The 16,663-nt window shown below is 41.7% G+C and overlaps 2 protein-coding genes across 6 annotated transcripts in view; one reads left to right on the forward strand and one right to left on the reverse strand.

Moving 5' to 3' along the window:
- Positions 1-3,962, forward strand: part of NAIP (NLR family apoptosis inhibitory protein) — an 83,021-nt gene extending 79,059 nt beyond the window's left edge. For all 3 annotated transcript variants that reach the window (XM_081267854.1, XM_081267855.1, XM_081267856.1), the window contains one exon: positions 1,316-3,962. In XM_081267854.1, coding sequence (XP_081123980.1) covers positions 1,316-1,680 — 365 coding nt within the window. In that variant the 3' untranslated portion in view covers positions 1,681-3,962. The remainder of the gene's footprint in view (positions 1-1,315) is intronic.
- A 1,631-nt stretch (positions 3,963-5,593) lies between these two features.
- LOC308653165 (survival motor neuron protein) overlaps positions 5,594-16,663 on the reverse strand; it is a 36,307-nt gene continuing 25,237 nt past the window's right edge. For all 3 annotated transcript variants that reach the window (XM_081301706.1, XM_081301705.1, XM_081301704.1), the window contains one exon: positions 5,594-7,843. The gene's annotated coding sequence lies outside the window, so the exon portion shown is untranslated. The remainder of the gene's footprint in view (positions 7,844-16,663) is intronic.

A 16,663-nucleotide genomic window follows, 5' to 3' on the forward strand; every position in this document is an offset into this window, starting at 1 on the left:
ATTGTTTATTTTATTTAATGAGCTGTCTGCTTTTATGTCATGTTATCTTTTCCCACTGTGGTGGATTTTAAGATTTTTTTTCTTTTAAAGAGATGGTGTCTCACAAACGGAGTACAGTGGCGCACACCTACAATCCCAGCAGCTTGGGAGGCGGAACCAGGAGGATCAAAGTCAATCTCAGCAACTTAGCAAGGCCCTAAGCAACTCAGTGAGACCCTGTGTCTAAATAAAATACAAGAAAGGATGGGGATGTGGATCAGTGGTTGAGTGCCCCTAAATTCAATCCCCAGTACGCCTGCAAAAAAAGAGATGGTGTTTCACAGCTCAGTGTGGTAGTGCAGGTCTCTAATTCCAGTTACCTGGGAGGCTGAAGCAGGAGGATCACAGATTTGAGGCCAGCCTCCTCAATTTAGCAAGACCTTGCCTCAAAATTAATTAATGTTTCCCAGCATTATTTATTAAAGAGGCTGTCTTTTCTCCTACATATTTTTTAGGCACACACACACACAAAACAAACAAACAAACAAACAAAAAACAGATGACTGTAGCTATGTGGGTTTATCTTTGACTTCTGTTGTATTCCCCTGGTTTGTGTGTCTTTGTATGCCAATACCATGGTGCTTTTGTTACAGTGGCTCTGTAATATAATTTGAAGTTGGGTATTGTGATGCCTCCAACATCATTGCTTCCCCCTGACCCCCTCCCCTCTTCAATAATGGAGATTGAACCCAAGGACACTCTACCACTGAGCTACATCCCTATCCCTTTTTATATTTTGAGACAGGGTCTTGAACTCAGGGTCCTCCTGTCTTAGCCTCCTGAATCACTGGGATTGCAGGCATCACCATCATGCCCAGCTCCTGCATTGCTATTTTTGTTGAGAATTGTTTTGGCTATTCTGGGTCTTTTGTTCTTGCATATGAATTTTAGGATTGCTTTTCCTAGTTCTGTGAAAAATGTCATTGATATTTTAATGGGATTGCATTGGATCTATAGATTGCTTTTGGCAATATGGCTATCTTTGGGGCTTTTTTAAAAGAGATATTTAAAAATACACTATATTTGGCGGGCTGGGGTTGTGGCTCAGAGGTAGAGCGCTCGCCTGCCATGTGTGAGGCACTGGATTCGATCCTCAGCACCACATAAAAATAAAGATATTGTGTCCACCTATAACTAAAAGATAAACATTAAAAAATTATATTCAGAATTTCCTACCTTAATTATGATGGTGGTAGCGGGGGAGGAAGCTGATTTAAAAACCCTCATCTACCATCATTGAAATAGAAGTCCTTCTGATTCTCTTTTGTTTTTGTAGCCAAGGTTGCAATCAATGGAGGCTTCCAGAAGCTTGAGAACTTAAATCTTTCCATCAATCATGAGATTTCAGAGGAAGGATACAGAAATTTCTTTCGGGCACTGGACAACCTGCCAAACTTGCAAGAGTTGACTATCTCCAGGCATTTCACAGCCTGTATCAAAGCTCAGGCCACCACTGTCAAGGCTTTGAGTCAGTGTGTGCTGCGCCTGCCAAGCCTCACCAGGCTTCAAATGTTAAGTTGGCTCCTGGATGCAGAAGACCTTGCATTGCTTGATGCCATGAAAGAAAGACATCCTAAATCGAAACACCTGATTATTTCATGGAAATGGACACTGCCATTCTCTCCAATCATTCAGAAGTAAATAATTCAGCTAAGAACTGCTGATTCAAAAAATATTTAGGCTGGGCACAGTGGCACACATGTAATCTCACTGACTCAGGGGTTGAGGCAGGAGAATTGGAAATTAGAGGCCAGCCTCTGCAACTTAATGAGACACTGTCTCAAAATAAAAAGTAAAAAGGGCTGAGGATGTGGCTCAGTACCTCTGGGTTCAATCTCCGATACCAAAAACATAAAATAAAAATAAAAACCTAATTATCAAAACCATCTTTTTGGAGGGGGGTGGTATCAGGGATTGAAGTCAGAGACACTCAACCACTGAGCCACATCTCCAGCCCTATTTTGTATTTTATTTAGAGACAGGGTCTCACTGGATTGCTCAGGGCCTTGATGAGTTGCTGAGGTTGGCTTTGAACTTGTGATCCTCCTACCTCAGCCTCTCAAGCTACTAGGATTACAGGCATGCACCACTATACTCAGCATCTTATTAAGTACTGAATACTAAAGAATAATCATTAAATGTGTAAGACTTGTAATAATGATAATTTTAAAAGTCTGCTTACCCATTGCTGAATCTAAGAAACAGATCATCACCAGTACCTATGCAGGCTCTGAATGATGCTCTCCTGCTATAGATTAGCCCTACAATCACTAATACAAAATGAACCCTCCACTGTCAAGGTCCACAAGGAGGGAGTGTGAAAGGCACACAATCTATCCCCACAATATGAAGAAACGTTCAATTTGGGTAAGAAGTGGGTAATTTAATAATTGAATTAGTTTCGCACAGAAATAAGACAAGACTTGACTTTAACACAGGATTCAGATGAATCTCTTCCAAGAGATATTTTTTAATCTTTGCAGGATTTCTTTTACATATTTAGCCTTGGTATAGTGAGTACCATTTCTTTGTACATTGCCAATGTGAAGAAATAGGGTTCAGGGGAAAATGCCTTTATTCCAGAGGCTTTTGAGAGCTTAACATATGCTATAATGCCCTTAGGATTTCTTATGAACCCACTCTACTCAGTATAACTATGATAGAATCCCATTTAAAAATCAAAACAAAACAAAAAAATCTTTTGGGGCTGGGAGTAAGTCAGTGGTAGAGTGCTTGCCTAGTTGTGCACAAGGCACAGTTTGTTCCTAGTACCACACACACAAAAAAATTAAACTCCTCTTAATATTTCTTTTTTAAATAGCTTTTAAATATCTTTATTTTTACATGGTGCTGAGAATTGAACCCAGTGCCTCACGCATGCTAGGCGAGCGCGCTACCACTTGAGCCACTTCCCCAGCCCTCCTCTTAATATTTCTAGTTGCATTACATATTTCTGGATATATTAATTAGCTTGACTGTGATAATCATTTATCATTTCACAATGTATGTTGAAACATCACATTGAATACTGTTATGGTTTGGATGTGAGGTGTCCCCCAAAAGCTCAATTGTGAGATAATACAAGAAGGTTCAGAGAAGAAATAATTGGGTTATGTAAGTCTCAACCCAATCAGTAAATTAATCACCTGATGGGATTAATTGAGTGGTAACTGAAGGCAGGTGAGGTGTGGGTGGAGGCAGTGAGGGATTGGGGGTGTGGCTCTAAGGTATATATTTGTATCTGGGAGGGGAGTCTCTCTCTCCGCTGTCTAATCATCATGTGAGCTGCTTCCTTCTGCCACTCTTTTTCAACATTATGTTCAGCCTCACCTGGAGCTCCCTGGAATAGAGCTGGCTATATATGGACTGAGAACTCTGAAACCATGAGCCCTCAAATAATCTTTTTATCCTCTACAGTTGTTCTGCTTGGGTCTTCCAGTCGCAGTAATGAAAAAGCTGACTAAAACAAATATCCATGTTGGTACAACTTAAATATATGGTTTTTGTTTGTCAATTATACCTCAATAAAGTTGAGGAAAAAAGATTTCTGGAAGACTATTTTAAAATGTTAATACCACTTACCTCTGGGACGTGAGACTAGAAGGCATTTTTATTTTTCACTCCCTTTCTGTAGTTTTTTTTTTTTTTACAGTTGCCTATAATATTATATTTAAAATAAAAAATAGGGGGCTGAGGCAATACCTCAGTGTAAAGTGCTTGCCTTGCACATGTGAGGCACTGGGTTCAATCCCCAGCACCACATAAAAATAAAGATACTGTGTGTTCATCTACAACTAAGTATTTTTAAAATAAAATAAAATAAAAAAATAGGGCTGGGGCTGGGGATGTGGCTCAAGCGGTAGCGCGCTCGCCTGGCATGCGTGCAGCCCGGGTTCAATCCTCAGCACCACATACCAACAAAGATGTTGTGTCTGCCGAGAAGTAAGAAATAAATATTAAAAATTCTCTCTCTCTCTCTCCTCTCTCACTCTCTCTAGAAAAAAAAAAAATAGGGCTGCAAGCTGGGCATGGTGGTGCATGCCTGTAATCCCAGTGGCTCGGGAGGCTGAGGCAGGAGGATCATGAGTTCAAAGCCAGCTTTAGCAATGATGAAGCGCTTCGCCATTCGGTGAGACCCTGTCTCTAAATAAAATACAAAATAGGGCTGGGGATGTGGCTCAGTGGTTGAGTGCCCCTGAGTTCTATCCCTGGTTCTGTTCCCCCCGCCAAAAAAAAAAGGGCTACAAAAAATAATAACCTAAGGCAGGAGGATCGAGAGTTCAAAGCCAGTCCCAGCAACTCAGCAAGGCCCAAAGCAACTTAGTGAGACCCTATCTCTAAGTAAAATATAAAAAGGGCTGAGGATGTTACTCAGTGGTTGAATGCTCCTCAGTTCAAATCTCCAGTACCCCCCCCAAAAAAAATCCAGTTCCAGTGGGAGAGGAGACAGGTTCGCTAGTGCTATTTAGTTGCAGCATACAGAGGTGTGGGCTTGGGGCACTTTGCTAAGAGTCAGGGGTGGGGGGACAGGGCTGCATGTGGTTAACTACTTAGTACTGGTGAAGTTGGGCTCTGTAAAAGGTGTGTGTAATAGGAGTCAGGCACTGCACCATCTGCCTGTAGGAGCACACTGAACTAGGAAAAGAAGCCCCTTCCTCAGCGGTATCCCACTACTGACAAGGCTTTACACTGAGCCTGCTGATAGGACATGTTTTAGAGGGTCTTGCAGGACCAGCAATGAAGGCTGAATTTGGACATGAGGCAATAACTTGATTAACTGGTGTAAGTCAGTAAGAGTGTGGATGGAAAAGAACCTAAATTTCTGTCTCCTTGAGTACACACTCCAGCCCACTCCGACTTCCTGCATCCTTCTACTGTGCTCACATGGAAAAAATATCCCTTACCCTTTTGAGATAGGGTCTGTGTTGCCTAAGCCAGGCTTGAACTCATGAGCTCAAAACGATTTTCTCACCTTTACCATCTCAGTAGCTGGGACTACGGGTATGTGCCACTGTGCTGGGCTTGCAAAATCCCCTATATTTTCTTCTTTCTTTTTTTTTTTTTTTTTTAAGAGAGAGGGGGAGAGAGAGAGAATCTTTATTTAGTTTTTAGTTTTTCGGCGGACACATCTTTGTATGTGGTGCTGAGGATCGAACCCGGGCCGCACGCATGCCAGGCAAGCGCGCTACTGCTTGAGCCACATCCCCAGCCCAAAATCCCCTATATTTTCAACCTCTTTTTCCAAACATTCCCTGAACCTTCTTGATCTAACTTCTTATTTTCAGGCTTTTTCTCTTTTTCTTTCTTTCTTTTTTTTTTTTACCATGACCCACAATTAGAAATATATTTTACATCAAAACACACACATAGAGCTGGGGTTGTGGCTCAGCAGTAGAGTGCTCGCCTAGCATGTGTGAGGCGCTGGGTTCGATCCTCAGCACCACATAAAGATAAATAAAATAAAAGTATTGTGTCCAACTAGAAAAAAAAAGAATCAAAAAAATTAAAACATACATGAATACAAGTGTCATGTAAATAACTTACTAAAACAAAGCTATGTCAAGTATTTTATTAATATCCAGAAATACACAAGAATCATAATTACAAAAATACAGAAATACATATTTCCTTGAGTTTGTTTTATGTGCTGATAAATGTTCTTTCATCCTTATGTTGTCTCCCACCAGGCTTTTATCTCCTCCATTCCATTGTCATAGCTGTTTTGAGCATCGTGAATGACTTCCACACTGCTGGATTAGTGAACATTCCTATCTTCATCTTGTTAGCAGCATCGAACTGATCTATTGGTGGCTTTGATATAGCCTGTTACCACCACCCCCCCTCCTCCTCAAAACACTTTTTCCACTGGCTTCCAGGACATGGCTCTTGGCTTTCTGGAACCTCCCTCATTGAGAGCTCCCTCTCAGTCTCTTTTGTTGTTTTTCTTCTATCTGATCTAACCCTGGGGGTATCCCAGGGTTCTTTGACATCTCTGAACCCAGAGGCATTCTACCACTGAAGTACATCCCAACCCTTTTTATTTTTTGAGACTGGGTCTTGCTAAGTTGCCCAGGCTAGCTTTGACCTTGTGATCCTCCTACCTAACTAAACCTCTGGAGTTGCTGGCATTACCAGTAGGTGCCACTGTGCCCAGTCCAACCTCTCAACTTAAAAATACTTCTTCAGTTATCTCAACCAGTTGAATGGCTTTAAATTCTCTGTCTACACCAATTTCTCCACTTCCATCTCTAGCCAAGACCTATCTCTGATGTCTCCCCACCCCTGGGTACTGGGGATTGAACCCAGGGTCTCACACATGCTAGGCAAATGCTCTACCACTGAGCTACACCCTTATTCCCCTCCACTCATACTAGTGGGAATCACAAATGTCACATCTCTAAAATCTAAGTCCTATTCTTCCTCTCCACAAAAAGTCCTTTCACGGGCTTCCTTCACACTAAACCTTCTCCTCCCAGTTGTTTAGCCCAAACCCTTGGTGTCACTGGAGTCATCCCTGACTCCTCTTTCATATTCTGCATCTAACCTACTAACAAATCCTGGTGGCTGCACTTGGAAAACACCCTCAGATCCAACATTACCCACTGGTCCGAACTAGCCTACTTCCTTCCTTGGTGCCTGTAGTGTTTTCAACATGTAGCTGGAAGGTTTTCTGTAGTCAAAGCATACTATACGTCTAGTTCAAAATCTTCCACTGGCTCCCAGCTCAAAGTAAATGCTGAAAACCTTACAGTGGCTTACACATGGCCTGACTCTTGGCTACTTCTGTTCCTCTACCTCCCAAATCTCTTCTTTCCCTCTCCCTCTTGGCTTCCTTGCTGTTCCATGAACATTCCATACCCACTCTTGTGCAAGGCCTTCGCACTTGTCATTTCCTTTTCCTGGAAGTTTCTTTCTTGCTTTCGTTTGGATACGGTTTGAGCATGTTCCCTCAAGGGTTGATATGTTAAAATGTAATCCTCATTGTGTGGTATTAAGAGTAGAAACTCTTTCTGACTCCAGTGTTTAGAAATGGAGCCTTTAGAGGGCTGGGGATATAGCTCAGTTGGTAGAGTGCTTGCCTTGCATGCTTGCTTTGTATGGGTTTGATATCACTAGTGGGCGCGCGCGCACACACACACACACAGAAAAAAATGGAGCCTTTAGGAGGTGATTAGGAATTAATAAGGTGGAGGTCCCATGTCTGAACCTGGTAGCTTCATAAGGAGATAGACCAAAAGACCTATGCATGTGCTCCCATTTCTTGCAATATGATGTCCTTCTCATATTTCCTAACCTTGGATTATCAGTAGGAGTGTTTTACAATTGTTCCTTCTTTACAATATTACCCTTTATACAAGTAAGCCTGAGTAGTTTTCTTTCCACATCTTTAGACACAGACTCCACTTCATTGTATACATTCCAAAGAAAAATATTCATATGTTCAGGGTTTCAAATTTTTTTTATTTATTTTTAAAGGCAGTAATAAAAAGCTTAATATACTAAGAAAGTTACAATTATACAAATGCGCTCAATAACAATTTGACAGATTGACTTTAATGCACTGAACATGACCTTGAGTTTTTTTAATTACTTACATTCCCATTGTTCAGTCCCTTAAACTGATTATTCCCTAGAAACACCTTGCTGATTATTTAGGCATAGAACACTACACAGGGGAAAATGCAGATGATGGTGTCACCCAACCAAGTATCTGTGAAGATAATCCATGAAGATAAGGGTGAGACTTTTGTTCATATCAACCAGGGAACATCAAAATACCATTCTCCTTGGGAGAAAGTTGAACCTGAATTTGAAGGAAAAAAATAAATAAAGGCTAGGTCCAATTACAAAATATAAAACCTTATAAAATCATAAAGAAATGAGAAAATATAAAGTAATACACTCATCAAACTAGAATAAAAATACAACACTTTTGTATAGAACACAAAAAATAAAAATATGCCAGTATAAAGACTTAATAATAATTTCAAAAAAAATTGAAGGAATACTGGTATATTATTTGTCCTACTAGAATTAAAAACATTATAAAACAATTATTAAAACTGTGTTAAGGGGCTGAGATTGTGGCTCAGTGATTCAGTGCTTGCCTAGTATGTGTGAGGCACTGGGTTTGATCCTCAGCACTGAATATAAATAAATGAATAGAATAAAGGTCCATCAACATCTAAAATCTTTAAAAAAAAAACCCATGTGTTAAAAATTTGTTTTAAATGATTACAACAGCAAAACTTTTTTTCCACAACTTCTCTTAACCATAGTATACTAATAACTAGAAAGTAAACCTAACCACCTAGAAATTATAACATCAAATGTTTTTAGGTTGAAAACAAAACTCAATTTAAGAATCACAAATCAGTCATGGTATATATACCTGTAATCCCACCTACTCAGGAAGATAAAATAGAAGGATCCAAATTTCAAGGCCAACCTTGGCAAGGCTCTATCTCAGTGGGGTAGAGCACCCCTGGTTTCAATCCCAGTGATGCCAAAAGAAAAAGAAAAGAGTGGAGAACTGATATATTTAAGGATAAAAGAAAATATGGGAGTCTTATCAGGATAGTTCATTCAACAGAGGGCTACATAATACAATATTTTGTGATAAAATCTGAACCACTAGCATGGTACTTGAAGTACCAGCTACTTGGGAGGTGAGGAAGGACCAGTGCTTAAGCCCAGGAGTTTGAGATCCAACCTGGGCAAGAGTAAGACCCTGTTTTAAAACAAAACAAAAACTGAACCATCCCATTTTGCCATTGTTGAAAGAAATGCTGTCTCTATTTTTTTTTTTAACCTTTTATGATTGTCTACAACAAGTGTACACTCCATCCTTGGCACTACAGAAAGAAAGAAAGGAAGAAAGAAAGAAAGATACTGTGTCCATCTACAACTTAAAAAAAAAGTATACTTGGTAAAGTCTATAGAAGTATATATAAAGTAATTGGGAGCATAAGAAGAAAAATTCTTAATCTCCTGAGACTTGTGATCTCTTCTAAGGAATCCACTGATGAACATACGTGGACAAAGTAATTGGAAGGTAAAAATATAGAAATAAAAACAATATTTGGACTGATCATTCTACTGGTACTTATGAATGTAAAAATGTTTTGCTGCTATGGAACAAAGATAGTTTTTAAATTTTTTTCAGTGCTGGGGATTGAACCCCAGAGCCTTATGCAATATTAGACAAGTGCTCTATCACTGAGCCACATCCCCAGGTCTGGCCTCATTTTCATCATCCATCAATACACATAATCTTGTTTTGTGTATTTTTTGTTGTTGTTGTTGTTGTTGTTGTTGTTTTTTAATTATTTTATTGTTGGTTGTTCAAAACATTACATAGTTCTTCATATACCATATTTCACAGATTGATTCAAGTGGGTTATGAGCTCCCATTTTTACCCCGTATACAGATTGCTGTGTCACATCAGTTACATTTCCATTGATTTACAAATTGCCTTTCTAGTGACTGATGTATTCTGCTGTCTATCCCATTCTCCACTGTCCCCTCACCCCACCCCTCCCCTCCCCTCCCCTTCTCTCTCTCCATCCCCTCTACTATAAATCGTTTCTTCCACTTATATATTTTTCTCCTACTCCTCCTTTCCTCTTATATGTAATTGTGTATAACCCTGAGGATCACCTTCCAATTCCATGCAATTTCCCTTAACTCTCACTTTCCCTCCCGCCTATCATCCCTGTTTAATGTTATACTTCTTCTCCAGCTCTTCGTCTCTACCCTGTCCTTGGTTACTCCCCTTATATCAAAGAAGACATTTGACATTTGTTTTTTAAGGATTGGCTAGCTTCACTTAGCATAATCTGCTCTAATGCCATCCATTTCCCTCCAAATTCTATGATTGTGTCATTTCTTATTGCAGAGTAATACTCCATTGTGTATAAATGCCACATTTTTTTAATCCATTCATCTATTGAAGGGCTTCTAGGTTGGTTCCACAATCTTGCTATCGTGAATTGTGCTGCTATGAACATCGATATAGCAGTGTCCCTGTAGCATGCTCTTGTTAGGTCTTTGGGGAATAGACCGAGAAGGGGAATAGCTGGGTCAAATGGTGGTTCCATTCCCAGCTTTCCAAGAAATCTCCATACTGCTTTCCAAATTGGCTGCACCATTTTGCAGTCCCACCAACAATGAACAAGTGTACCCATTTCCCCGCATCCTCGCCAGCACTTGTTGTTGTTGGACTTCTTAATGGCTGCCAATCTTACTGGAGTGAGATGGTATCTTAGGGTGGTTTTGATTTGCATTTCTCTGACTGCTAGCGATGTTGAGCATTTTTTCATGTACTTGTTGATTGATTGTATGTCCTCCTCTGAGAAGTGTCTGTTCAGGTCCTTGGCCCATTTGTTGATTGGGTTATTTGTTATCTTATTATCTAATTTTTTGAGTTCTTTGTATACTCTGGATATTAGGGCTCTATCTGAAGTGTGTGGGGTAAAGATTTGTTCCCAGGATGTAGGCTCCCTGTTTATCTCTCTTATTGTTTCTTTTGTTGAGAGAAAACTTTTTAGTTTGAGTAAGTCCCATTTCTTGATTCTGGTTGTTAACTCTTGCGCTATGGGTGTCCTATTGAGGAATTTGGGGCCTGACCCCACAGTATGTAGATCATAGCCGACTTTTTCTTCTATCAGACGCCGTGTTTCTGATTTAATATCGAGCTCCTTGATCCATTTTGAGTTAACTTTTGTGCATGGCGAAAGAAAGGGATTCAGTTTCATTTTGATGCCAATGGATTTCCAGTTTTCCCAGCACCATTTGTTGAAGATGCTATCCTTCCTCCATTGCATGCTTTTAGCCCCTTTATCAAATATAAGATAGTTGTAGTTTTGCGGATTGGTTACTGTGTCTTCTATTCTGTACCATTGGTCATCTCGCCTGTTTTGGTACCAGTACCATGCTGTTTTTGTTACTATTGCTCTGTAGTATAGTTTGAAGTCTGGTATCGCTATACCGCCTGATTCACACTTCCTGCTTAGCATTGTTTTTGCTATTCTGGGTCTTTTATTATTCCATATGAATTTCCTGATTGTTTTATCTATTTCTACAAGAAATGCTGTTGGGATTTTGATTGGGATAGCATTGAACTTATAGAGAACTTTTGGTAATATCGCCATTTTGATGATGTTAGTTCTGCCTATCCATGAGCAGGGTATATTTTTCCATCTTCTGAGGTCTTCTTCTATGTCTCTTTTTAGGGTTCTGTAGTTTTCATTGTATAGATCTTTCACCTCTTTTGTTAGGTTGATTCCCAGGTATTTTATTTTGGGGGGGGATATTGTGAATGGAGTAGTTGTCCTCATTTCCGTTTCAGAGGATTTGTCACTGATATACAGGAATGCATTTGATTTATGCGTGTTGATTTTATATCCTGCCACTTTGCTGAATTCATTTATTAACTCTAATAGTTTCTTTGTAGACCCTTTTGGGTCTGTTAGGTATAGAATCATATCGTCTGCAAATAGTGATAATTTAAGTTCTTCTTTTCCTATTTTTATGCCTTTAATTTCTTTCGTCTGTCTAATTGCTCTGGCCAGTGTTTCGAGGACTATGTTGAACAGAAGTGGTGAGAGAGGGCATCCCTGTCTTGTACCAGATCTTAGAGGGAATGCCTTCAATTTTTCTCCATTCAGAATGATGCTGGCCTGTGGCTTATCATAGATTGCTTTAACAATGTTGAGGTATGATCCTGTTATCCCTAATTTTTCTAGAGTTTTGAACATAAAGGGATGCTGTACTTTGTCGATTGCCTTTTCTGCATCTATCGAGATGATCATATGGTTCTTATTTTTAAGTCTGTTGATGTGGTGAATAACATTTATTGATTTCCGTATATTGAACCAGCCTTGCATCCGAGGGATGAATCCTACTTGATCATGGTGTATAATTTTTTTGATACGATTTTGAATCCGATTCGCCAGGATTTTATTGAGGATTTTTGCATCTAGGTTCATTAGAGATATTGGTCTGTAGTTTTCTTTCTTTGAAGTGTCTCTGTCTGGTTTAGGTATCAGGGTGATGTTGGCCTCGTAGAATGAATTTGGAAGTTCTCCCTCTTTTTCTATTTCCTGAAATAGCTTGAAAAGTATTGGTGTTAGTTCCTCTTTAAAGGTTTTATAAAACTCTGCTGTATACCCGTCCGGTCCTGGGCTTTTCTTAGTCGGTAGTCTTTTGATGGTTTCTTCTATTTCCTCTATTGTTATTGGTCTGTTTAGGCTGTCTATATCTTCCTGACTCAATCTGGGCAGATCATATGACTTAAGAAATTTATCGATGCCTTCACTATCTTCTATTTTATTGGAGTATAAGGATTCAAAGTAATTTCTGATTATCTTCTGTATTTCTGAAGTGTCTGTTGTGATATTGCCTTTTTCATCCCGTATGCTAGTAATTTGGGTTCTCTCTCTTCTTCTCTTCGTTAGCATGGCTAAGGGTCTGTCAATTTTATTTATTTTTTCAAAGAACCAACTTTTGGTTTTGTCAATTTTTTCAATTGTTTCTTTTGTTTCGATTTCATTAATTTCAGCTCTGATTTTAATTATTTCTTGCCTTCTACTTCTTTTGCTGTTATTTTGCTCTTCTTTTTCTAGGATTTTGAGATGATATATGAGATCGTTTATTTGTTGGTTTTTTCTTTTTTTAAGGAATGCGCTCCAAGCAATTAATTTTCCTCTTAAAACTGCTTTCAATGTGTCCCATAGATTCCGATATGTTGTGTCAGTGTTTTCATTTATCTCTAAGAATTTTTTAATTTCCTCCTTGATGTCTTCTATGACCTATTGATCATTCAGTAACCTATTGTTCATTCTCCACGTGATGCATGATTTTTCCTTCCTTCTTTTATCGTTGATTTTCAGTTTCATTCCATTATGATCAGATAGGATGCATGGTATTATTTCTACTCCTTTATATTGTCTAAGAGTTGTCCTGTGACATAATATATGATCTATTTTTGTGAAGGATCCATGTGCTGCTGAGAAAAAAGTATAACTACTTGATGTTGGGTGGTATATTCTATATATGTCAATTAAGTCTAGGTTGTTAATTGTGTTGTTGAGTTCTATAATTTCCTTATTTAACTTTTGTTTGGAAGATCTGTCCAGTGGTGAGAGAGGTGTGTTGAAGTCTCCCATGATTATTGTATGGTGGTCTATTAGACTCTTGTACTTGACAAGAGTTTGCTTGATGAACGTAGCTGCACCATTGTTTGGGGCATATATATTTATGATTGTTATGTCTTGTTGGTGTATGGTTCCCTTGAGCAGTATGCAGTGTCCCTCTTTATCCTTTTTGATTAACTTTGGCTTGAAATCTATTTTGTTTGATATGAGTATGGACACTCCTGCTTGTTTCCGCAGTCCATATGAGTGGAATGATTTTTCCCAGCCTTTCACCTTCAGTCTATGTATATCTTTTCCTATCAAATGCGTCTCCTGTAGGCAACATATTGTTGGATCTTGTTTTGTGATCCATTCGACTAGCCTGTGTCTCTTAATTGGTGAGTTTAAGCCATTAACATTTAGGGTTATTGAGATATGGTTTGTTCTTCCAGCCATATTTGTTTATTAATGTTACTAAACCTGATTTGTTTTCCTCTTTGATTACTTTCCCCCCTTTACTGTCCTACCTCCCACTGATGGTTTTCAATGTTATTTTCAGTTTCCTCTTCCTGTAATGTTTTGCCAAGGATTTTTTGAAGAGATGGTTTTCTAGCTGCGAATTCTTTTAACTTTTGTTTATCGTGAAAGGTTTTAATTTCATCTTCCATCCTGAAGCTTAATTTCGCCGGATACACGATTCTTGGTTGGAGCCCATTTTCTTTCAGTGTTTGAAAAATGTTATTCCAGGATCTTCTAGCTTTCAGAGTCTGTGTTGAGAGATCAGCTGTTATCCTGATTGGTTTGCCCCTAAATGTAATCTGCTTTCTTTCTCTTGTAGCTTTTAAAATTCTCTCCTTATTCTGTATGTTGGGCATCTTCATTATAATGTGTCTAGGTGTGGATCTCTTATGATTTTGCACTTTTGGCGTCCTGTAGGCTTCTAGGATATGGGATTCTGTTTCATTCTTCAAGTCTGGGAAGTTTTCTCGTATTATTTCATTGAATAGATTGTTCATTCTTCTGGTTTGGAGCTCTGTGCCCTCCTGTATCCCAATGACTCTTAAGTTTGGTCTTTTAATGTTATCCCATATTTCTTGAATGTTCTGCTCATGGTTTCTTAGCAGTCTTGCTGAACTGTCTATGTTCTTCTCAAGTTGAAATACTTTGTCTTCATTGTCTGATGTTCTATCTTCTAAGTGATCTATTCTGCTGGTAGTATTGTCAATTGAGGTTTTAAGTTGGTTTATTGCTTCCTGCATTTCTAGGATTTCTATTTGTTTCTTTTTTATTACTTCTAACTCCCTGTGAAATTGATCTTTTACTTCCTGGATTTGTTTCTGTAGTTCCTTGTCAATGTGATCTTTCATTGTCTGATTTTGCTGTCTCATGTCTTCCTTGAGAGTCCAGATCATCTGAAGCATGTATATCCTGAACTCTTTATCTGACATTCCATCTGTTGCAGCTATTACCTCTTCTAGAGTTGAGTTGACCTGCATTGCTTGTGGTCCTTTCTTTCCTTGTCTTTTCATGTTGCTTGCGTTTCTTTCTGCTTCGTGAAACTGTTGTGTTTTTGAAATTTTTCCCCCTGTTTATTTATGTTGCTCTTGTATATTTGGGATATCTCTCTTGTAGGGCGGGTAGTGGCTGTGATCCTCCTCTAATCAGGGTGATCTATCCACTACGCTGGTTGGTCGTAGGTCTGCCCGCCCTGCGGGCACGGGTGGCTGCTCTACTCTGCCCCCACTCCAATTGCGGTGACATTCCTACCACGTCCTCGGATCGTTGGTCCTGATCCGGATGTGGGCAGCAGCTCTTCTCCACCCCTACTCCAATTGATGTGACGTGTCTACCACGCTGGTCGGCCTCCAAGCCTGTTCCGCTGGTGGGTCTCAGATCTGCCCACCCTGCGGGCCTGGGCGGCAGTTCTGCTCAACCCCCACTCCCAGTGGGGGTACCTAACTGCCTCTCCAACGGGTCTCTGGGCTCCTTCCGGACGCTGGCGGCGGCTCTGTTCAACCCCCACTCCAACCAGTGTGACGTGACTGCCTCGATCCTACTCGTCCACCACACTGGCCGGCTGCCGAGCCTGTCCTGCCAGTGGGACGCAGGACTGCCTACCTTGCAGGGTCAGACGGCAGCTCTTCACGGCCTCCACTCCAAGTGGGTTGACTTGGCTACCCTGCCGTCAGGTCGCTGGTCCTGTTCCAGGCGTGGGCGGCTACTCTCCTCGGCCCCAGCTGCAGTTGGGGTGTCGCGATACCACACCGGCGGGACCCTTAGCCTGCTCTGGGCACAGGAGGCAGCTCCACTCTGCCCCCCAGGCCCCCGCAGCACCCAGCAGGACCCGGACCAAGAAGCAGTCCCTGTAGGATCCCCAACCCTGAGCCAGAGCCGCTTCGGGAGCCAGGAGCCGGTCTCTCCGATCCCCGCCACGTTCTGCTAGGAGCAGGCTCCTCAGGGCAACCACCGCGGGTTCCCCAATCCCAGGCCAAAGCCGCCCCGGGAGCCCAAGCCTGGCCGCACCAGACTCTCCCTGCTCGGTGCCCAAGCCTGGCCGCACCAAACTCTCCTGCTCGGTGCACGCTCCATTGGGAGCAGAGTCTAAGACGCACTTCCCGCGGGCTCCCCAGCTCCGGGTCAAAACTGTTCCAGGAGACAGAGTCCCGCTGCCCCTTGTCGCAAGTTTCACTTGTGGCTGGCCTCAGCTCGCGGTCCCCGCAGGCTCCGCGGCCCTGGGCTCAAGCAGCCACGAGAGCCAGAACCCAGCCTCTCCGATCCCTGCCACACTCTGCTCGGAGCAGGCTCCACAGAGGTACCCCAGCCTCAGGCCCAGCAGCCCCGGAGCCCGAGCCTGGCAGCTCCAACCTCTCCCAGCTCAGTGGTACGCTCAGACAGGGGCAGGGTCAAAGACGCAGTCGCTGCGGGTCCCCTAGCCCCGGGCCAAAACTGTTCCACTTGTAACTGGCCTCCGCCCGGAGTCCCCAAAGGATCTCACGCCCTGGGCCAAAGCAACCCGGGGAACTAGAATCTGGCCGCTCAAAGCCCGGCGCCCGCCTTGCCAGGGGTGAGGCCTGAAAAGTATTCTCCTCAGAGTTTCCAATCCCGAGCCTGAGCGATCTGTCTGCGCGACGCAGGCAAATACCAGCCTGGAATCACCTGTTCTGTAGTTGAATGAGCTGAGATCAGTAGAAAACAGGGATGATTGCATCAGCTCTCCATGATGGCGGCTGCTGTCCTCCTCCGTGTTCCGACCGGTGTCGGGAATCGAACTGGACCGATTCTCTCCCCTATTTCAAAGCTGGAATTCAGCACTCAGCGCGGCCAGTGTGCCACTGGCAGGAGCCTGCAGAATCCGCTTCGCTGTAATCCCTCTCTGGTACCTCGCGGCTAATTACCTCGCGTCCCAGACTCCATCCACAGGGCGGTCCGCCGACCAAGTACTGCTTCCCTCCGTGCGGAGAGTCGCCCGCGACCAAAGCCCCTGCAG

Source organism: Spermophilus citellus (assembly GCF_964194105.1).
Source record: "Spermophilus citellus genome assembly, chromosome: 1".
In the NCBI taxonomy this organism is placed as follows: domain Eukaryota; kingdom Metazoa; phylum Chordata; class Mammalia; order Rodentia; family Sciuridae; genus Spermophilus; species Spermophilus citellus.